The sequence below is a fragment of the Ursus americanus genome, chromosome 25 (assembly GCF_024610735.1).
Source record: "Ursus americanus isolate L20-20 chromosome 25, mUrsAme1.1.p, whole genome shotgun sequence".
In the NCBI taxonomy this organism is placed as follows: domain Eukaryota; kingdom Metazoa; phylum Chordata; class Mammalia; order Carnivora; family Ursidae; genus Ursus; species Ursus americanus.
Genome location: NC_142151.1, coordinates 9,406,660 through 9,429,811, shown reverse-complemented (window position 1 = coordinate 9,429,811; position 23,152 = coordinate 9,406,660). Strand labels below are relative to the sequence as shown.

The 23,152-nt window shown below is 37.9% G+C and overlaps 2 protein-coding genes across 3 annotated transcripts; one reads left to right on the top strand and one right to left on the bottom strand.

Annotated features, from left to right (window-relative positions):
• The first annotated feature begins 1,785 nt into the window (after positions 1 to 1,785).
• On the top strand, positions 1,786 to 9,035 carry CLEC4D (C-type lectin domain family 4 member D). 2 transcript variants are annotated; one of them, XM_045781327.2, is made up of 6 exons: positions 1,786 to 2,035; positions 3,154 to 3,240; positions 5,687 to 5,791; positions 6,497 to 6,648; positions 8,054 to 8,169; positions 8,500 to 9,035. In XM_045781327.2, the coding sequence occupies exons 1-6, from the start codon at positions 2,008 to 2,010 to the stop codon at positions 8,642 to 8,644; spliced, it is 633 nt and encodes a 210-aa protein (XP_045637283.1). In that variant the 5' UTR covers positions 1,786 to 2,007; the 3' UTR covers positions 8,645 to 9,035. The 2 variants fall into 2 exon arrangements, with proteins under 2 accessions (XP_045637283.1, XP_045637282.1); XM_045781326.2 differs by having other exon boundaries at positions 3,151 to 3,240.
• A 2,902-nt stretch (positions 9,036 to 11,937) lies between these two features.
• Positions 11,938 to 16,995, bottom strand: CLEC4E (C-type lectin domain family 4 member E). The gene is made up of 6 exons (XM_045781193.2): positions 16,730 to 16,995; positions 15,820 to 15,912; positions 15,112 to 15,201; positions 14,253 to 14,404; positions 13,481 to 13,596; positions 11,938 to 12,275 (listed from the first exon to the last, which is right to left on the bottom strand). The coding sequence occupies exons 1-6, from the start codon at positions 16,806 to 16,808 to the stop codon at positions 12,125 to 12,127; spliced, it is 681 nt and encodes a 226-aa protein (XP_045637149.2). The 5' UTR covers positions 16,809 to 16,995; the 3' UTR covers positions 11,938 to 12,124.
• Between the last annotated feature and the right edge of the window lie 6,157 nt (positions 16,996 to 23,152).

Below are 23,152 nucleotides of genomic sequence, written 5' to 3'. Positions count from 1 at the left end.
CTCGATCCCATAACGCCGGGATCATGCCCTGAGCCGAAGGCAGATGCTTAACCGCTGTGCCACCCAGGCTCCCCTATTGCTATTTTTTAAATATGTATTTATTTATTTTAGAGAGAGAGAGAGCATGTGCGACAGAGGGAGAGAGAGAATCTCAAGCAGACTCCCTGCTGAGTATGGAGCCCAATGCGGGACTTGGTCCCACAACCCTGAGATCATGACCCGAGCTGAAATCAAGAGTCAGGCACTTACTTTGCCAACTGAGCCACCCGGTCACCCCTGTCTTTTTGTGATCTTAACTGTATCTTGGACACATCTTTTCACTTGATTCAGGAAACTTTCTAGAGCAGAGTTTCTCTCATGTGTTTGAAATCATGTTTGTCTTCTGGGAACACAGAATATGCCAGCTGTAGTTTATTTTTTCCTGTTCTAGGTGGGATTTATATATCTTCTAAGACTCCTAGATCCTTTTAATAAAGAACACATATTACTTTAGACAAAGATGTAGTTTCTAGGGTGGCTTTGAGAGTTTGTGGGTAAGTACTATTGCTGCTGTGGGAATACTTTTGGTTGTGACAGTGTTGAAAAATATGTGTTGTCAAATTTATAATTTTACTTCTTCCCACTTCCAACTTAACATAGCAAAGTAGTATTTCATTCAAGATCACTAAATATATTTATGTTTGTATATATATGTGTGTGTGTGTGTGTGTGTGTGTGTGTATGTATATGTATATAAACAAAGTAATATTGTAGCTTAAGGAAGAAGGCAGGTAAAGGGCCATATTTTGGAAGTTAGAATTTAAGAAGGATCTCCAAGCTGCTAGATACTTGTTTTTGTGATCTCAGGCTGCTGTAACAAAATACTGTAGATTAGTGGCTTAAACAACAGGGATTTATATCTCACAATTCTAGAGGCTGGAATGTTTGAGATCACAGTGCCAGCATGGGTGGGGGACACAAACATTCAGTCCATGATGGCACTGTAAAAGAAGTCAGGGACCCTGATGATGTCTTTATCACAGAATGTTACATTTCCTTTTCCTTTGCCTTAATCAGTTTATTTTCTCTCATCTAGGAAGATTTGGGGATTTAATCAACAGCTCTACCATCCCTTTCTCAACCCCAAAACAAAAGTTACTGTGTCTTTTACATACAATATACATACATTGTGTACATTAAAAGCTTTAGCTCAGGGGTGCCTGGCTCAGTCAGTTAAGCGTGTGACTTCGGCTCAGGTCATGATCTCAGGGTCCTGGGATCGAGCCCCACATTGAGCTCTCTGTTCAGCAGGGAGTCTGCTTCTCCCTCTCACTCTCCCTCTGTGCTCTCTCTCTTTCAAATAAATAAATAAATAAATTTTAACAAAAAGCTTTACATTATCTCTTGTCATCTTGCAACACAACTTACTCAGCTCAAAGGACTTTTTAAGGCAGAATTTACCTCAATCATGTAACTGCCTTCGAAAATATAACATCAAGAAGAAGAAGAAGAAGAAGAAGAAGAAGAAGAAGAAGAAGAAGAAGAAAGAAAGAAAGAAAGAAAGAAAGAAAGAAAGAAAGAAAGAAAGAAGAAGAAAGAAAGATGAAGGAATATTTATTAAATTTTTATTAGGCATAATTATTATTCTTTTAGGGCATTGCTAAACTTTTTGTTTGAATGAAGAAAAACAAATTGAGAAATTTCACATGACACACTAATCTAGTGATCTCAACATACTTAATGGAAATTTCTACTGGCTGTTTTTGGGTGTTGCTTTCCCAATTTCCTTTTGTCTTTGCTCTGTCTACCAGAGTGAATCAAAGGAAACTTGTCTTTGAAAAGACTTCTTCTTTTGACTTGTCTTTTATATAGGGAACTTTCTGATCTTACCAGAATAAGTAAAATTAATGTTCAATCTCAAGTATTTCTGAGGACATACTCCTTACCCACAGAAATACACACTTGGGGCAAAAATAGAAGAGGCTTCTCATTCTCCCAACCACTGGACAGCAAGAGAGTTAACCTACAATGAGACAAGAAGAACCTCAAAATAAAAGTGAGTACATTCTCTCCTCTCAGTTTTAAAGAGGCAAATGTAATTATGACTAAGATTTAAAAATACAAATTAATGGTAGTTATAGTTGTGAAGATTGAGGATGATTGCAAGGAGGAGTTAAAGGAAATGGCAATGACTTTGGTGAAGAGGAAGGTCATAGATTCAAGTATGTTGGGTAAGAGAACTTTGTGAAACATAAATTGGGCCAAGAGAAGAGATAAATTATGCAAAAGAAAAATAAGATGGAAAGAAAGAGAATAATTTGGGAAGATTCTTTTAAAGGCAAGAAGCAGAAGGAAGATAGACAAAACACATCGACTAAGGCTCACAGTTTACCTGAGGCTCTGACTTTATCCCATTTTATTCTGTACTTAAGGGTCACAATATATTTGTATTACAAGAATATTGAACAATATTCTTGAGAAATAGAACAAATGCAGAAATATATAATTTTAAAATTAATGTTTTGGTTCACCTCATCACTCCAGCATGGCAAACTTCAATGGGACCACAATGTACACTGGTCCTGAAACACACCTTTTTTTTTTTTAAAGATTTTATTTATTTATTTGACAGAGACAGACAGCCAGCGAGAGAGGGAACACAAGCAGGGGGAGTGGGAGAGGAAGAAGCAGGCTCCCAGCGGAGGAGCCTGATGTGGGGCTCGATCCCATAACGCCGGGATCACGCCCTGAGCCGAAGGCAGACGCTTAATGACTGTGCCACCCAGGCACCCCTGAAACACACCTTTTTACATAACAATATGATATATAGGATTATTTGATTCACTGTGCAGAATTCCATCATAGAGATTCACCATCATTTAGAATCTGTACTATTAATAATACACATGCAAGTATTGGTTTCTGGTTTTATTAAAAAAAACCATTGGCTTTATAAAAAGCCTTTCCATTCAAAAAAAAGTTTACATTTTTATGTATGTATGTTTTTATCAGTAAGCTCTAACACGGATTTATTCAGGAGGAAATCTTTAAGCTCTCCTCTAGATCTAAAATATTGTGGATGATCTCATATTTGGCTTGCTTCTCAGTAGAATATCTTCCCTACTTCTTATGCCGGAGAAGACAATGTATTTATCTTTCCTTTTGTCCTAGAAGGAGGCCAGCATTCCCAGTTGATCCCTTGGGCCATTGCTGTTTTTTTCATCTCAATGCTCAGTGCTTGTTTTATTGCAAATTGTTTGGGTAAGTTCTTAGCAGAAATGGAACTCTGTGGATTTCCCCCCAACAACTTTCATAAGGTTCCTCTAAGCCTTTTGTTACTTTGATTCCCCCCCACCCCCGCAACATTTCAATCCATACTGCTTTTCAGGGTCTTGAATTTAAAATTTAAAACTACATTTTTCCCCTTCTATTCTTTGATGGTACTGTCTCGTGTCAGGGAATGAAAGATGGAAGTTAAACCCTTTTCTATACATACGAAGGTTGGTGGCTGTAGTAGATCATTCCCCATTTTTGACTGAGATTACAAAGGGCTGTATCTTATCACTAAAGAGTAACCAGCAAAAACTCAACTTTCAGATGGACTGTAGTCTGGCTTTGGAAAGAAGAACAGTTGAAAGATTTGTTCTTCCTAATAGCAAGACCTTGTGTAAAGTTATTATAATTACAGTAATATAGTATAGGTGCAAGTACAGACATATAGACCAGAGGAAAGGAATAGAGAGCTTAGTTACAGATCCTGTATGTATGAACTCTTTATATAAAACAGAAGGGGATACTGCAGTTATAGGAAAGGACAATTTTGTTCAATTAATGTGCTAGAGGACCACTGATTATCCTTATTCAAAAAATGAAATTGGTCTCCTGTCTCATATCATGTACAAAACCAACCTGGCGTGGATTATTGGCCAAAATGTGAAAAGCAAATCAATAATGCTTTTTAGAAGATAAATGGAGAATATATTCATATCCTCAAGGCAGGGGATGATTTCTTAAGTCATAAAATGTGCTAGCCAATGAAGGAAATATTGACCAATTATTCTATATTAAAGTAAGAATTAGTGTGCAACGAAAATACCAAGAAAGAAAACAGCCATAGGAGAAAGTGTTTGTAATGCATATAATTGATAAAAAAAATTATTGTACAGTATATATAAACAATTCTTTCAAATCCATAGGAAAAAATCCTGACAATACAGCAGAAAAATGGGCAAAATTTTGAATAGGCACCATAGAAAAGAAAAATTGAAATGTTTAATGAACACATAAAAAATGTCAAGCTCATTAGTTTTCAGGGAAGTGAAAATTCAAACTCGCAATGAAATACCATTGCATACATACCAGGATGGCAATAATTAAAAAGTCTGGCACTATTAAATATTGATGATGATGCGGCACAACTGGACCTCCAATGAATTGTTGCCAGTGGGAGCATAACGCAGTAAAACCACTTTGGAAAACTTTGCCATTATCATAGTTGACAATATGTATATTCTATTACCAGCAGTTCCACTCCTAGGCATATGGCCCACAGAAATGTATGCTCATGTGCTCTAGGATTCATGGCCAAAAATGCCCAGAATGCTGTAGCTCATAATAGTCAAACACTGGAAGCAATGCAAATGTCTACTAGAAGAAGAATATATAAATAGATTTTAGTGCATTAAGACAATAGATCACTTTATGGCAATAAAAATGAATGGCTTATAGTTGTATGTAACAATATAAATAAATTTCAGAAATAACACTGAGCAAAAGACAGAACCAAAAGAATGCATATTTTATCACTTTATTTATAAAAAGTTCAAAAGCAGGCAAATCTGATCTGTATGGTTTACGGATATGTTATCAAGTGGTAAAATCGTGAAACAAAGCACAAAGTGATTACCTTAAAAGCCATGGCATAGTCACCTTTAAGACAGAGGAAGTGGGTTGTATTTGGGACGTGAGGGCCACCTGGGGTGTTGGCAATATTGTGTTTCTTAAGCCAGATTGTTGTTACCTGGAGTGTTCACTTCACAATAATTTGATAAACTGTACATTTGTGTTTTTCACTTTTTGCACTTGGTTATGTTTCAAAGTAAAAATATTTATGTATGTATGTATGTATTTTTGAGAGAGAAAGGGAGACAGAGTGTGCGAACAGGGTGAGCAAGGGGCAATGGGGGAGAGAGAGAGAGGGAGAGAGAGAGAGAGAGAGAATCAATCAGGCTCCATGCCCAGCACAGAGCCCAGTGTGGGGTTTGATCTCGCAGTGCTGAGACCATGACCTGAGCCAAAGTCAAGAGTTAGATGCTCAACTGACTGAGCCACCCAGGTTCCCCTTGTAGTAAAAATATTTAAAAGATAAATAAATGTATATGGTTCGTAAAACTTGGCAGAACTAACCCAGTGTTCACTACAAATCTCCAGTCTAACACAGATTCTGATAGAAAAATATGCTTAAAAGGGTATACACATAAAGGTTTGCAGAATTACTCCCATAAAGCACAAAATGGATATGATAATAAAAGTATTAATTTTTGACAATTCCTTTCAACTTATTCACCTGGAGCTGAACTAGGTAGTGAGAATAGGGGATAGTTACCTTAACTCTTAGGGGAAGAGAAGGACTGGAGTGACCAGCTCCCATTTCCCTAATTAAGTGGTTATATAGGAAACGAAAACTAACTCTTTTTGCCTTTGACAGTGACTCATCGCAACTTTCTACGCTGCAGCACAGACATGACGGTGTTCAAGTTACCAGAGTACCACACGAAGCTGACATGCACCAGAGAGAAATCAAAATCGAAAGGTAGATAGAAAAAGGCATAGGAGAATTTCTTTCTTACTTCCATTTCCATTCAGGTTCATAATTTGATTTAAAGTAATCAGTAGTAAACCAGGAGAGATTAAAACAACAGGAGTATCTGGTGCAAGAGGGAACATCAATAAACAGAAATAGATTTCTTGTGACTGTAATCAGTTGAATAACACCACATTTAGGATCCGTTTTTGGCATCCAAAACATAACATTAATTTAATTCCATTTTCTTTCGATTCAGACATATCTTAAGGATTGTTTCCTCTGCTGAGTGACTTTGTCTCTTTTATTCTGCTGGAATTTGTAAAACCCCCCATCCTTTGGGAGGATGCAGAAATGCTTGAGAATTCTAGTAGGTTCCCTACCCCGTTAGATAAAATTTCTTGTAAAAGACTTTGTTCTGGAAGCACTTCAAATATGGATGTAAATACATGCAAGGACATTGAAGAATAATGTTGTTTTCTAAGAGAATATCTTGTAATTTTCGTATAGTCATCATGCGATTCAGGTACTTTTGCTCAGAAACATTTAGAAATGTAATTTTCAGGATTTTTTAAAAGGGGGAACAGAATTATTTTGGTAACCCTGGTGTTATTTCCAAAAAATATTAACTGGATAGTTAGCAGAATAGCTATGCAATCTGTTACAGATGAAATGCTCCTTTGTAACTGATTTTCATTTCAATTTTCTCATGAGGGAGCACCTGGAATTGCTGTCCTTTTGGCTGGAGAGCCTTCCAGTCCAACTGCTATTTTCCTCTTAATGACAACAAGACATGGGGTGAGAGTGAAAGGAACTGCACCAGCATGGGGGCTCATCTGGCCACCATCAGCACAGAAGCTGAGCTGGTATGTTGGGAGGCTCCCATCCTTCTCTCTGCTGGTTTGAATCTCTTTGCAGAGAAATTTTTGCAGAGAAAGAGGAATTTCTCTGTTCCACCTCTGTGCTTTGTTTCACCTGTTTTGTCTTCCTCCCTCATTTTTCTTCATCTGGCCAACTTCTGGTCTTTCCAGATTTGATTCACGTGTTATTTCCTCCAGAAAACTACCCTGACCATCTTGCCTACTCCATCCTCCCTGTTCTAATTTGGACATACTCCTGTGGTACTTTGCGCACTGTGTGATCATGGCATTTATATCACTGTACTGATGTAATCTGTTCACTGCCCCATCTCTATCAATGACTCTACCTTGTAGAGGGCTGTAGCCGTGCTCTCCTAATCTTTGCATCTCTGAAGTCCTGCACAGTGCTAGGCACACTGGATAGGTCTTGATAAATGTTTGGTGAGTAACTGAATAAATGAATGGTTAAGCAGGACTGAAACAGCTTCTCAGGAGAAAGCATAGGAAAAATAATTAAGTTGTATGGTTGTAATTCTTTTTTTTTTTTTTAAAGATTTTATTTATTTATTTGACAGAGATAGAGACAGCCAGCGAGAGAGGGAACAGCCAGCAGGGGGAGTGGGAGAGGAAGAAGCAGGCTCATAGCGGAGGAGCCTGATGTGGGGCTCGATCCCAGAACGCCGGGATCACGCCCTGAGCCAAAGGCAGACACTTAACCGCTGTGCCACCCAGGCGCCCCTGTATGGTTGTAATTCTAACTAAAAAAATTTCCAAAGTTTAAATCAGTTCTTTTTTTTAATTATAATAGTTTTTTTTATGTTATGTTAGTCACCATACAGTATATCCTTAGTTTTTGTTGTAATGTTCCATGATTCATTATTTGCATATAACACCCAGGGCACCATAAATCAGTTCTTTAAAAACAAATGTATTTCCTCATATAATATACTTCCATACATGTACCATAACTCATATTCTACTCTTTTCTTAGGGGGGTTTCTCGGAGGATTCTGTTCCCATGGCTTTGATATCTACAGGTTCATCAACTCTTTGAAAAAAATGGAACTTAATTTAATACACACACAATCAAAGAAGACAATTTTAAAAACAAAAGTTTTTTAAAAATCTGATCCTATTAAACATTGTGTTAAGTGATTTGCAAGTATGATCTTATCTGTGAAGTAGTAGAGTTGTCCTTTTGGAGATGAGAAATCTTGGGTTTGGTGACATTAGAGTACTTACTAACATTTCACAATAAATGGCAGAGGCAGGATTTGAAAGCAGATCTGTCCGATGACAACGCTTTTGTGCTTAGCTAGTAACCTATCTGACCTTTTCTCTCTTTTCCTAACATAATAGCTATTAAATGATAAATGCAAATATACTTATAAAAATTTACATTTTTATGCAGAACTTTATTATTCAATTTTTGGATAGACGATTTTCGTATTTCCTGGGACATATAGATGAGAACCATGAAGGCCGGTGGTCGTTGGTGGACAAGACACCATTTAACCCACATAATTTGTGAGTATGTTGACTGGGGTGAAAGAGCTTTATAGGCAAAGGTGAGAAGATACCAAGCAGAATTCATTTGGGCTGGAGTATACTGTTGTAGAAATGCTTACTCAGAATAATTCTATGTGTTGAGTAACCTCTATACCAATATACTATGATACTTCTATTAGACAATGCAGCTCTAAATTTTTCACCAGAGGCATTTTCTCTGCATGTCCCCTGACCCCCACACACACACAGTCACACACACACACACACACACACTGGAGAGCCTTCCAGTCCAACTGCTATTTTCCTCTTAAATATATAAATATATATATATTTTTTCTTTCATTTCAGATTAGGGCATGAGGGTGAACCCAACAATCAGGAAGAAAATTGTGTTGTCCTCGTTAATGTTCAAGACAAATGGGCCTGGAATGATTTTCCTTGTAACTTTGAGACAAAAAGGATTTGTAAATTACCTGGAACAGCATTCAACTAGAAACCTCCAAAGGAGTCCTTGTGATGGGGATGGCAACGAAGAACCAAATAGACTAGGAAAGAATGCACCTGCATCGTTGAAACAGAGAAAACCTTCTGAGAAAATAGAACATTTTCAGTTATGATTGGCTTATTTATTTTTGTTCTATTCATTCAAGATAATGTGTTTCTGCCACGAGAGACTATAGACTCCGGGAAACAAACTGAGTGTTTTAGAGGGGAAGGGGTGGAGAATGGGCTAGCCTGGTGGTGGGTATTAAGGAGGGCACGTATTGCATGGAGCACTGGGTGTTATACACAAACAATGAATCATGGAACCCTACATCAAAAACTAATGATGTACTGTATGGTGACTAACATATCATAATAATAATAAAAAAAGATAATGTGTTTCTGTGTGGTATGGTGGCAGGAATCATCTTTTCTGTGACAATCTTTTCATTAACTTTGCTTTCTTTTTAGTATATCAGAGTATTTCCTTTTCAATTGGTGTGCATCGATTATATATCGAACAGAATGGCTCAAATGATGCAATCTCTTAGTCATTGTTTTCCTCTGCTCAGATTTTTAGCTCTTAAGATTCAAACGCGGGGTATTCCAACTGGTAGTGGTATGCCACTATTTTAGCCCCAGTTATGACAAACCCTTTAAAAGTTTTTTTTTTTAAAGATTTATTTATTTATTTGAGAGAGGGAGAGGAGGTGAGAGAGAGGAGGAGGAGGGGCACTTCTTCCCACTTCCAACTTAACATAGCAAAGTAGTATTTCATTCAAGATCACTAAATATATTTATGTTTGTATATATATGTGTGTGTGTGTGTGTGTGTGTGTATGTATATGTATATAAACAAAGTAATATTGTAGCTTAAGGAAGAAGGCAGGTAAAGGGCCATATTTTGGAAGTTAGAATTTAAGAAGGATCTCCAAGCTGCTAGATACTTGTTTTTGTGATCTCAGGCTGCTGTAACAAAATACTGTAGATTAGTGGCTTAAACAACAGGGATTTATATCTCACAATTCTAGAGGCTGGAATGTTTGAGATCACAGTGCCAGCATGGGTGGGGGACACAAACATTCAGTCCATGATGGCACTGTAAAAGAAGTCAGGGACCCTGATGATGTCTTTATCACAGAATGTCACATTTCCTTTTCCTTTGCCTTTTTTTTTTTTAAAGATTTTATTTATTTATTTGACAGAGATAGAGACAGCCAGCGAGAGAGGGAACACAAGCAGGGGGAGTGGGAGAGGAAGAAGCAGGCTCATAGCGGAGGAGCCTGATGTGGGGCTCGATCCCAGAACACCGGGATCACGCCCTGAGCCGAAGGCAGACGCTTAACCGCTGTGCCACCCAGGCGCCCCTCATCTTGCATTTTTTACTTAAAAATATAGTTTGGGGAATGTTTTGTACCTTGTTCCATATAACTAAGTAGTGTTTCATTATATTGGTATATCATAATCTGAAATAACCTTTAAGTGACAAAATATTTCCTTTATATAATAAAAATCAGCAAAATAATGGCTGTGAAAGAAACCATGAGAACAATCCCTGTTCAGATCAGAAAAGGAAGACAGTTCCAAGAGGATTTCTTTTCCTCATGAAAATATGGGACTGATAGAATGTATTTGAATTCATTGAGAGGTGATGTACAATTCTGTAGAGTTAAGGGATGCATTATTAATCAGTACATAGAAAACTAGATAAATAAAAAATGCTGCCAATATTACCTATATGAAAAGCAAAATGTGTTTAAGTATGTAATATAGTATATAATCATGATACAGTACAAGATTCAGCTGTGAATAATATTTACATATTCATAATGACATACGAGTAAAAATTTTTGATAATGAGTATGTATCATTTTCACCAAATGTATTAGAATGATTTTTCTTTAAAATATTTAGGGGCCCAAATGATAATATTTACATCTTAACAGTGGTTTACTTCGGGACTACGTTCTTGGAACTATGGATGATTACCTACTCTTTTATTTTTTGGAACTTTCTGGATTTTCTGGTTCCTAAGTATTTTTGTAAGTCCTCTTGTAAAATATTATATTTTAAAATAGTTTCAACCAGATGATCTACCGCTCAGAATATTCCAGATAAATAACCTGGGTTCTGTTGATCTTTAACCACTAAACCCTGAGCGATTGTTTCTTTTCTTGACAAACTTTGAAGACAAAGTTAATTGCATAACAAATTATAAATGTATGGTGAAATAATGCATACTAACACTTTCATATATCTTTCAATATTGAAATAAAATTTAAAATATCAAATTATAGCCAACCAATTATAGCCAACAGAGAAATAATGGTGAACAAAAGTATTTCCATATGTCTTTCACTGATGTTTATAATTTGAAAAAAGGGAATTAGAAAATAGAAGATATATGTACTGGATTACTTTTAGGTTGAATGGCCTTCAGTTTAAAGGCGTATTGGTTTCAAAACAGCATGTGGTCCCTTATACCTAAGAGGAATAAACCTTTGTAAGGAAAGAGAATATATTCTATTCACTTATTCAGTTGAATTTTCCCATTTCATAATTCCACATTCATTCCAATGTACGAATTTTGAGGGTCTCTTTATGGTGCTGTGTGGGAGAGCCAGGGTTATTAAAGGTGCTATATTATCTAAATATTCTTGAATAACCTTATCATGCAAGTAGTGGGTAGGCTGGAGATAGGAAATTGTCAAGCTCAATGTTCTCTTCGAACAACTCGGCTGTTGGACCCTAGCTGAGCAATAGCCATAACCTCAGGTGAGATTCAGTTATTCAGGGGAAGAGAATAAAGAGAAAAGAGAGTTCTTGGGGTGAACGGACTGAATAATTGTTTGGAGCTGAAGCTTAGCATGGCCTTTTCCTAGCAAGGGGCAATCAAGGCCTTTACCCAGGAAGTCCACATGTCTTTGGAGCAAGAATAAGTTTCATGACTTGAGGGAGTTTCTTACTCATTGTACAGGAAACCATAGCGAGGATACCTGCTCGGGGAGGGGTAAAAATGGTATGCAATCAAGAAAGCAAGGCAGACTTTTCAGGAGCCAGGAAGAAGAAGAATTGATCAGAGCCTAAATTCAGAGGATTGTTCAAAGTCACTTTGAAAATCCTCTTCTTGCTGGGCTCTGTACTTGCTTTATGTCCCTCTATTTTCACATCAGTATTCACAAATAAAGCAAATGTGCCCAAAGGAGCATACTTTTCCCGGCATTTGTTCGAGAACTGATAGGTAAGTTTTGAGAAGTCCTGAGACTAATATGGAGACAGATGCGCGTCAGTCAGCATCACAAATTATAACATTCAAAACGACTTATTTTTATTGGTAGTGAAAGGAGCAAAGTCCCCCTGAAGCCCCTGTGGAGTCCTCATCAAGTGCGGTACACACTTCTCTCAGGGTGCAGTTGTGTTCATGCTCTTGTGTCTCCGTATTTATGCATTTAAGTTGTGCTTTCTGCTCTTAGATAATTTTTTTGTTGCTTTAAACATTTATTTCTGGCATTTCACAAACCCGAAACATATTGAAGAAACAGGGCACATCATTCCAATTTTTCTTGGGATTCGAAGAGTCTCGGATGGTGGCACAGTCCTCCACTGTCACTATATTATTGGGCTCCCCGACATCCCAGAAGCTGAAAGAAAATAATGCAGGAGATTTAAAATCCCAGCTACAAGAAGCCAAGTGACCGACTATGTGACATGACACTTGTGTTGTATAATTTCACAACAGTTTTGTTAGTTAGGCATTATCATCTCCATTTTATTTTATTTGTTAATTTAAAAAAAGATTTTATTTATTTATTTGACAGAGAGAGAGAGAAAGCGCACAAGCAGGGGGAGTGGCAGGCAGAGAGAGAGAGAGGGAGAAGCAGACTCCCCACTGAGCAGGGAGCCCCACTTGGGGCCCGACCCCAGGATCCCAAGATCATGACCTGAGCCAAAGGCAGAAGCTTAACCAACTGAGCCACCCAGGTGCCCTATAATCTCCATTTTATTGATAAGGAAAAGGCATCCCAGAAAAGCTAAACCATTTGTCTAAGTTATGGAGTTTATAGGAGTGAAGCTGAACTGGATATTCCTGACTCTATTCTGTCCTGCTCCTTGACGGTTGTCGACCCGTAATGAGTAGCTATTGATATTCTCATGGATTTGTTCCCTTCACACTCGAATCTCATCTTCTTCCACACTGAGTTTGTATTCACTGACGTACATACTTCAGCGGCGTTACTGTGCCATAGTGAAGCAACTTTCTAAAGTCTCAGTGCATCTGGGCTGTACTCTTAGAACTGACCTTAACCTTCCTGACCTTTAGTTTCCTCAAATGCTGAGTGAACATTAATACTATTAGTGTATGTCAGCAAGGTATAATTTCGGTAAACTGAAATAATGAATGAGATAAAAACTTTGAAAGCTCCAAAGTGCTGTGCTCTAATGATGTAAGGTCATTATTAAGGAGAAAAGAGACATTATTGAGGGAGTTCCACACTCTCACTCCGTAAATCCACTTTCTCCAATCACTATTTTTGTCTCATTTACTAATTTGAGGCATAAAGCTCTGAATTTCACTCTGTCTCTGCTGCGTTCCCAATGAATTAGTCTTTAATTCTGACCCTCTCCTTCTCTTTGTCTGTTATTTCCCATTTATTCAGAGAGTCTCAGGAAGGGGGAGCACTAGCTCTTCATGTTGCTTTCGTCTACCTTCTTGCACGTCCTATCACCAAGGGTTGACCTGAAGATACCTCGTGGAACAGAAGGAGGTTCTGAGAACTCCCTTCAACAATGGTCTAACTTTGGGATTGGAGACAGTGTTAAAATTCTCCTGCAAGAAGGAAATTACCTCAGAGATTCTGAGAAAGGTGTTCCGTCTACCCATTGCCACTGACCCTCGGTCACCTGGTCTGTCAGTCCAATATAGAACTCTCTCCTTTTAGGTTTCGCAAAGAAAAGGAATTCCTATGGAAGCAACACAATAAAAAAAGATCAATTATTTCAATTTTGAACAAGTGTTGAGGGTAATTGTTATTAAGAGAAATAAAGTAGGACAGAGACTACAGATGATAGATAAGTGGCTCTGAAATTGTAGGATCATGGAGGATGATCCGATTCTTTTCGTTGTGGTAAAAATATACATACCATCGAATCAAACCTTTAACAGAGAAGGAGGTTCTCAATAACTCATTCAAAGTTTATCTACTGTTATTTGTAGCAAAATCTATTGTGTATATCCAGCGTGAAACATTATTAATCATAGCTTAAAGATAGTGGACATATCTCTGCATATCTGACAAAATCATATGATATGTTCATCAACATAATAGCCATTCTAAAATGAACTCCCAGCCCCCTTTTCCCCCTGTCTTCCTAATAAAGAAACTGAGCATGGAAATTCCCCCCCCCTTTGTTTTAAAGGAAATTCCCCCTTTTTTAAGGCTCTTCTAGTGATGAAAATAGAGTATCGACTTACAGAAATAGTAGGAATGACATGCATTTCAATACATTCATTTAACAAATAGTAATTGTGGCCCAAACACTGTATACACATATGGAGAAAGGGATAGATCCTGTGAAGAAGGTCACATTGACGCTGGAGGAGGCTGTGCTCCAACTACCTGCTCCTCCTGTGTGTTGATAACAACCAGATGAGCTCCCATGTCGGAGCAGTTTTTTAAACTTGATGCCCAGGACATGGTGTTAGTAGAAAAGAAGTAGCAGCTAGATTGAAAATGTACCCAGTCTGATGGACAGCAATTCTTGACTGAACCTAGGAGGAGAGAAGTTTCCATGAGTGTCCTAACCCAGAGGAGCATCATGTAGCATTTTGGTAAGACTTGGAACAAGATTATATATATAAGAGCATAGGGAGTCTATTTCTGAGATATTTCTAAATTCCCTATTTTATATATTTTTTTCTCCTTTACCTCATTCGGAAGCAAGTGAGGAATGAAAAGAGAATTCATTCCTGGAGATAGTACCTTCCACTTCTAGATTTTCTGTTGAGACATACCTCAAATTTACTCTAAAAGTTTTCTATAATGTCCCCAGGATTTCCTGTCCTGATGCTAATTGCATTTCCAAAGTTCTAGAACTGTCTTTTTACCAATTCCTCAGCATTCTCATATAGTACGGGCAAGATTTTACATCTTGTTTTTGAAAAACAAAACATCATCCAACTACTTTACTTGTCCCCAAATCAGTCTAGAAGCCAAAAAAAAAAAAAAAAGTGTTGATATAGGGGACCCTGGTTGGTTCAGTTGGTTAAGCGTCTGCCTTTGGCTCAGGTCATGATCCCAGGGTCCTGGGACCAAGCTCCACATCAGGCTCTCTGCTCAGGGGGGAGTCTACTTCTCCTTCTGCCCCTCCCCGACGTTCATGCTTGTGCTCTCTGTCTGTCTGCAATAAATGAATAAAATATTTTTTAAAAAGTGTTGATATATAAATGTTGATGTTCAAATTTGAGGACTATTATACCCGATCCATCACTGGAGCAGGAGAAGTCCATGAACGCCTCATGTAGCTGGAACTTATTCTCATCACAGAGTTGAAAGACACGATATGTCACTGTAAGGAAAGGGGCAGAGTTAATGTTCATTACTCTTGATAAAAAATAAATTTTATCATTTTGTATTTATAACAAAAGTACCAATAATCGTCATGGTTTCTTTTTCTTTCCTTCTTCTTCTTCTTTTTCTATTTGTCCTTCTACACAGAAAGTCACCGAGATTTACTTACTCAAGAAAGAACAAAGAATTCACATTTCATGGTTTTCCTGACTTATGAAGAAGAATGTATTATTTCAGGTCCAAAGGCTCAGAGAAAACAAATGTGTTTTCACTCTCTCTTATGCCAACCCTCCCTACCCTTCTTCCAAAAAACTATTTTTTCATGCCTCTGGCTAGGATCCCATAGAGAAGTTTATCCTAATGATACGAGTACAAAGGGGAAGACTCAAGGCCAGCAAGGAGACGAAAACTGTCTATCATGAAAAATGTGTCAGAGGTCGCTGAAATTTGGTAACTGTTCTGTACTAGTTGGGGTTCTAGTTGAGCAATAACCTGGAGATAAATAGGGAAGAAAGTGGAACAGAAATACCCTTTGAGGGGGAAGAGAACCCACAGGCAAGAAAGATTTTACCCCTAATATTCACCAGGGAGATTAAACTTGACCTTTTGAACTCACCAACACATCTGGTGATGAAACAGGTGCTGAGCAGTAGCATGGAGACCCCAGCAACAGTCCATAAGAGCACTTGGGAAGACAAGCATCCTTTCTCTGTAGAGAGAAATATGCAAACACGGTCAATCTTCCCCTAGCAAGATACAAAAGAGATTCTTATTCAACCACTTATTTCCTTCCACTTGCACTGTTCTATATGGAGTAATTCTCAAACTTCAGCATGCATCAGAATCATCTGAACAGTGTGTTGAAACACAGATGATGGCACATCACCTCTAGAGTTAATTCATTAGACATGGTATGGAGCCAACAAGTTCCCAGAAGCTGCTGAAGCTATTGGTCTGGAAACCATCTTTTGGAACCACTAGAATAAGCCATTGCTAATCTTAAGATTCATGAACTGAGACAGATAGGCAATTTTTCCTTCCTAAGTCTCCCAGGTTTTTCCCCTTCTATTCCTATCTTGGTCTTTCCTTTTCTCCCTTTTATCCTCTCTGTTTTTCTTGTCTCTCTCCTGCTTTCCTCTTTTCGATATCTCATTTCCCAAGCCCTTTGTAAATCAATTCAGATAAAACATGAGCCATCCTCTAGTAGCTCCTCTCTCCCTCCCTCCAGATACACATTTTACAGACAGGGAAAGTAGGTTCCAGAGAAGTGAGGTGACTTGCCCAACATGACACAGGGAAAGGGTGGGCAGAGCAGTCTGATTCAGCTCTCCCTGGAATCCAGACCAGCGATCCTCAGTAGAGCATACAGTCTCTAACCACTGCCTCAGCTTCCTCTCTTGTGTTCTGTCTCTGTCTCCCTTCTTTTGCTCTGGTGGAGACTTTTCTATTGTCCCTTCCCTCAAAATATTTACCCCCTCTTCCCAAAAGAAAGATCTATGAGAGAAAGGGAGAGTTGCAAATTTTACCTGTGCCTTGTGATGTAGATGGTTGGGATGAATTCATTCTCTCTCTCTCTCTCTCTCTCTCTTTCTCTTCTTCTCTCATCAGCTTCTGAGTCCAGGAGAATTTTGTTGGTAAGATTCAAGGAAAACAAATCTTTTTCTGTTTTTTAGGAACTGTGACCCTAAGGCCTCATAATATTAATGTGTTCTGTGGCTTTGTGTTTCAGTCAGGGTTTCCTTTCTTGCATAAGGAGGACAAGGGGCTTTACGAGTTGACACATCTGTCTCCTTACTTTAGGAAACAACTAAATGGGGAAATGGTGAAGTGGTTAATCATCAACAGAAATGGGCTGAGCGTGTGAGCACATCAGGGGTTTAAAAATACAGTTTTAATTTGGTGGATAAAATTTCTCTACTTTCTTCCAGGCCTCACTCATCCTTCAGTCTGCCCTTGACATTTGTGGGGCCCTCCTCTGCACTTCCAATTTCAGTCCTTGCCACCACACGTTTGTTAACTGGAAAGGGGACAGACTCCAAATCTTCACACTTGGCACAGAGCTGGGCGTATAGTATTTGCATTTACAACTTAGCCATGTGAGTTCCTTTTCCTATTTTATGTTTGTTTTTTCTTCCTCCTTCACTCGCATCTCTTGAACCTTCTGGGTTTCTCTCATGCTGTGTATGTTGCATTATGAGTTTATATCTCTTCTGTCAAAGTGCTTACCACCAGGCCATCTCACAGGTCCACCCCAGTGGAACTGCCTCACGTGGTAGGACTACTTTGAAATTCAGATCCATTCCTTATGTCCAAACACAGCTTCTGGAGCCTTTGAGACGCAGCAGGTAGTTTCATTCTATTCTTTCAAATTATTTGGGGGTTTTTGTTTTATACTAGGGCCTATATTTGGAGAAATAAATGGAAATGTCAGAAGAAGCGATTTCAATTAGACATGAAAAGATAATGCTTCTCTGGAAGGTTAGATAGATGTAGTAGTGTTCCAATCCCTTTCTTAAAAATACTTAAGAACAAGATCAAACTGGACTCTATTGGTTAAAATTCACAAGGATCAGGAGGCATTAGTAATATATATATATGAACTGGTAATCCCCATGCCAATGACGCAGACTTCATATCTCAGAAAATACCCTTGTTCTCAAAGGGACTTTTTATTGTTTTCACGTATTGCTCAATTTCCTCGGCATTCTCTATTTTATAGTTATATAGATTTATTAAAGAAAATTTAAGGGGTGCCTGCGTGGCTCAGTCATTAAGTGTCTGCCTTCGGCTCAGGGCGTGATCCCAGGGTCCTGGGATCGAGCCCCACGTCAGGCTCCCTGCTCTGCTGGGAGCCTACTTCTTCCTCTCCCACTCCCCCTGCTTGTGTTCCCTCTCTCGCTGGCTGTCTCTCTCTCTAGCAAATAAATAAATAAAATCTTAAAAAAAAAAGAAAATTTAAAAATTCTACATGTATACATTATAAAATATTTGCATCTCTAACATGGGTCTTATGAGCAAATGGTTTTTGACCAGTAAAAAAATATTACCTAGTGGATGAGTTAAATGAATTATTAAGTGATGAATCATAATGACCATAGTCAATTATTTGTAATGATCAATCAGTAATGACCAATATCAATAAATAATCATATGTTAGTATTTTTATAAATATGCAATTAACTAATATTACTAATTAACAGATTAATATCTTAATACCAGTCAAAATACATATATGTTTTTATCCTTTGTTTTATCACCTTTTCCAAATTATAAATGTATTATTTGTATGGTTAACAATATGAGAAGAATGTTGCAAGTAAAAGATCTCCCATCTGTTCTAAGTGCGCTCTTCTAAAGTCAACCATGCTTGGGGCGCTTGGGTGGCTCAGTTGGTTAAGCGTCTGCCTTCGGCTCAGGTCATGATCCCGGAGTCCTGGAATTGAGCCTGGCACCAGGCTCCTTGCTCAGTGGGGAGCCTGCTTCTCTCTCTGCCTGCTGTTCCCCCTGCTTGTGCTCTCTCTCCCTAATTCAGATAAATTAAAAAAAAAAAAAACGTCAACCATGCTTAATGATTTCTTGTATATATCTTGAGACATTTTCCAAGTTTATATATTCCACGTTTGAGTTTATATAATACATTGCTTACTCATTTTTAGTCAAATAAGATCATACCTGAAATACTTTTATGTTTTAAAAAATCACTTTTATATTCATCAATGTATTTGGGTATCTATCTTAACTCTATTGTTTAAACTTTCCTGTAATTTATAAATGGGCACAATTAATTTCTAGTTTTTCCATCCTCTAACACAAGAGGTAATGGCTACCTTTATACATATTTGCAGGTGCACACTTTTTGGCTCAATGGTACATGCCAAATATTAAACATCATTATTTGGCTTGAGCGTTCATCATAGAATAACATTCTGGGCTATAACCAGAAATATAAAACTTTGTCTGAAGGCAATTTTCATTGCAATTAAATATTAAAACCTTATTAGATAAGCATAACACAATGACATTACATTTGGGAGCATTAATTACTCAACAGAGCAGCTGGTACATGACTCTTGTGATCGGTATGCTGCTATTTTTTCATACGGTACAAACTTCCTCTTCACTGTGAGAGAATAGAGAACAAGATATTTTTGAATACTTTACTCTTCTCAAATCCCTTCTTATTCCTATTCCTTAACAACAAGAATTTCTTTCTGTATCATATATGATTTTCCATGAATTTTGTTAAGTAAGATTTTGGGATTTTTCTCCCTTATGAAATTTCAAGCTGGCAAAACTGATATTCTGCTGATAATTCATCTGTGTAAGATGTGAAAAATTCTCATGTAGAATTTAACTTAAAAGACTTGTAGTCTAAATGGAAGTTAAGTAACAAAACAAATGATTTCTCTCATTTTTAAAGATTATTATGTCTAACGGAGGTATTCTGTGAAGATTAAAATTATGCTATAATTAATTTCTGTTACATTTGTATTCCTATCTCAAATTTTATAAATGTATGTGAAGCATATTATTTAAATTTTTGTGAATAATTTTATTAAAACTATGCAGACATTGTACTCTTTTTTCTTCTGAGATGTATTTATTTATTTTAGAGCGAGAGCTAGCATGAGCAGGGGGTTCATGGAGAGGGAGAGAGAGAATCTGAAGCAGACTCCACACTGAGTGTGGAGCCCAACACGGGTGTCCATCCCCAGCCCTTGAGATCATGACCTGAGCCGTAACTAAGTATCAGACACTTAACCAACTGAGCCACCCAGGTGCCCCGGCACTCTTTTTAAATATTTGTAGTCACTACCAATTTTCTTATTTATTTTTGTAATTTACAAATAAACAGCTTTAAAACAGAGATGGTAAGAATATAACTACTTGAAATGGCTGTGATGATGATTAAATCAGATCAGAATGCACATTCCTTAAGGAATTTACTTGACATGCAGGTCCTAAGCCCTCAGTTAAGTTTGTCTGTAGCCTCCCCTCCCTTCCAGTTTGGATCTGTTTGGAGCAGACTGGGAAGAGGGCACTACAGGCCTGTTGGGGACTGAGTCAGAGATGAGCTAAGTCACAGGAATGGCATGTAAAACACACGAAGGAAACAAGCATCTTTCATTGAAGTCCTAATGAAATCTATTTGTGGGACAAGAACAAGTTATTCATCTGCTTTTTACCCAGGCTCGTCCCAATTTGATGCTACTGCCTTTGGTTCTAAAAATTCTGCTTTAGGTTTCAGTCAGCTCTCACTGTATTTTGGCAGCTGAAAATCAAATCTCTTTCCTCTGGCAATAGAAACTCCCCATCAAACTGTCTTTGATACGTTGATAATGTTTCCCTTATGCTTCTCATACATCTCGATAAAGGAAAGTATTAGTTTCTATCACAAATTCAATTATCATCTCAGTTTCTAATCAACAGTGGCTTTTAATGTTTGAGGAGATTTGCTCTGTGAGCTCTACATATTTGCAAAGAGAAAGGCAGAGGCATCGGGAATGAAGAATATTAGAGCTCAATGCAATGATCTAATTTAATACATTCATTACATACAAGATACTGTGTCCCAAATAAGAGAGATTATTTGCTGGAGATCATGGAAATATTGAGTGGCAGAACAAGGTGTAAGACTCAGATCTCTCGTATCAGTGGTTAGTGCTGTTTTTTCCTATTTCCTGCCTGCCTCCTTACTACCGAGTAGGTTTTCTCCCAATGGCAGTTGAGAAAATAAAGCGGCCTTTCCACGGTTTGCCATCAAAAGACCACAAACCCTGGATTTAAAGAGCAGTCATGGAATTCTGACAGCCTTTTCTCTGAATTTACAAAGTAGTGCAAAGGAAAATGCACATTCTCTACATATTTGTAATTCCACATATGAATTAAACAATTCATAAATTTATATTGAGCTATAATTTACATATAACATTGTATAAGTTGAAGGTATGCAACATGTTATGCTGATTTGATACATTTGTATATTACAATATGATTACCACTGTAGCACTAGCTAACACCTCCATCGCATCATATAATTATTATTTCTTTGGAGCGGAAGTAAGATCTGGTCTCTTAGCAACTTGGAAGTTTATTTTATAATATAATATTGTTGATTATAATCTCCATGCTCAGTATTAAAACTTCACGAGTTATTTCTCTACTAGCAGCAAGTTTGTACCCTTACATAACATCTTCCCAAATATTTAATGAAGCATCAGCAATGTGGATGGGATGGAAGGACCTGTTCATGAGGGTATTATCATAGTAATTCAAGTAGGAAAAAGGAACAGTAGTGCAAGAAATACCTCCACAGCTACCATCTAACTGTACTAATCATTTGTTATTTACTATATGTCACTCACTGGGTTAAGCTGTTTATCTCGTTCAATAATCACAACAATCAATAATGAGGTCCTATTATTAATCTCATTTCAATGATGAGTAAATTAAACCAAGTTAGAGAGGTTGAAGGACATGCTCCATGCATTAAGATGTAAGAAATAAAGTCACAATTTTTTTTTAAATATTTTATTTATTTATTTGACAGAGATAGAGACAGCCAGCGAGAGAGGGAACACAAGCAGGGGGAGTGGGAGAGGAAGAAGCAGGCTCATAGCGGAGGAGCCTGATGTGGGGCTCGATCCCATAACGCCGGGATCACGCCCTGAGCCGAAGGCAGACGCCCAACTGCTGTGCCACCCAGGCGCCCCATAAAGTCACAATTTGAACCCATAAAAATTTTTTTAAAAAATGACCTTTTTAATAACTATTTAATATTAAATAATTTTTAAATGAAATTCTTGATATTTGACTTTGTATACAAATTAAACAGCTTTTTCAAAACCATTATTGTAGCGTTTTATTCTTGATAATATATATAGATTTGTATTTCATCACACTGAAAGGGGTTTCAACAAATAGATCATGTAGAGATTTTTAAATTCAATTTATATGTCTGCTGCTTGATTAAACTTAAATAAATATGTAAGCATTAACAATGAATCCAAAGGAGCACAAAGGTTCATTGGTTAAATAAGATGACTCCCTATGTGGGTATATGACCAATGATCACACACGATTCAAAGAATGCTAATAATGACATTGATGATACAATGTGGGAAGACTGGCCTCTGCTGCAGGACACTCTGCAGATTTTGCTGGAGGATCTTCGAGGAAGAAGATGGGCAGGGAACCCACAGAAAATTCAAGGCTCAGGCACCGCTGTAAAGTTTTTGCAGGTCTCCTGTTTGGGTAAAACCCATTACAACCAAATCATTGTGAGTTTGCTCCTTGGTGAGTCAGAAACACCAGGTGGACTTGTTGCACAAATGAAACTTCATTTGCAGCAAATGAGATCACAGGGAATAACTTCCAAAGCCATGGCTCCCCCAAGCAAGGGTGAATGGGTTCCTTTTATTTAGGGTTTGGACGAATATTTAGATAGGGAAACCTTGTCACCGAATATGGAGGTGGGCATAAGGCCATGCGTTTACCTTAAGGAAACATGCCTATACAGACATTGTATGTTATGTAAATGAGGCTTGTGGTCCTCCCTGGGTGGAGGTTTTAGTGTTATAATGAAGTAAAGGTAATTGTCAGTCTTTCCAGAAGTCACTCCATGGTCATCTGCGAGGCACGAGTGGGGTTTACTTTCGAACTGGTCTGGGTGGTCTAGGCTGGCTGGAGGTCTTGTCAGGGCAGTCACTTCGTTTGAGGGGTGGTTTCGGTTTCCATTTGCCTGACTGAAGAGATAAACTGGAAAGAAGAGCTTAAGGTAAAATGTGGGACAATGGTCAGTGAGTACAAGCAGGTGGGCAGTAAAGGCCAGGTCTTGGGGTCCAGCTGGTGACACCATGTTGTCCCAGAAGCTGTGATTGACAAGTTGCAAGCCTACCCAACCCCCAAGAATGTGAAAGAGGTGCAAGGCTTTGTAGGACAGCAGAGCT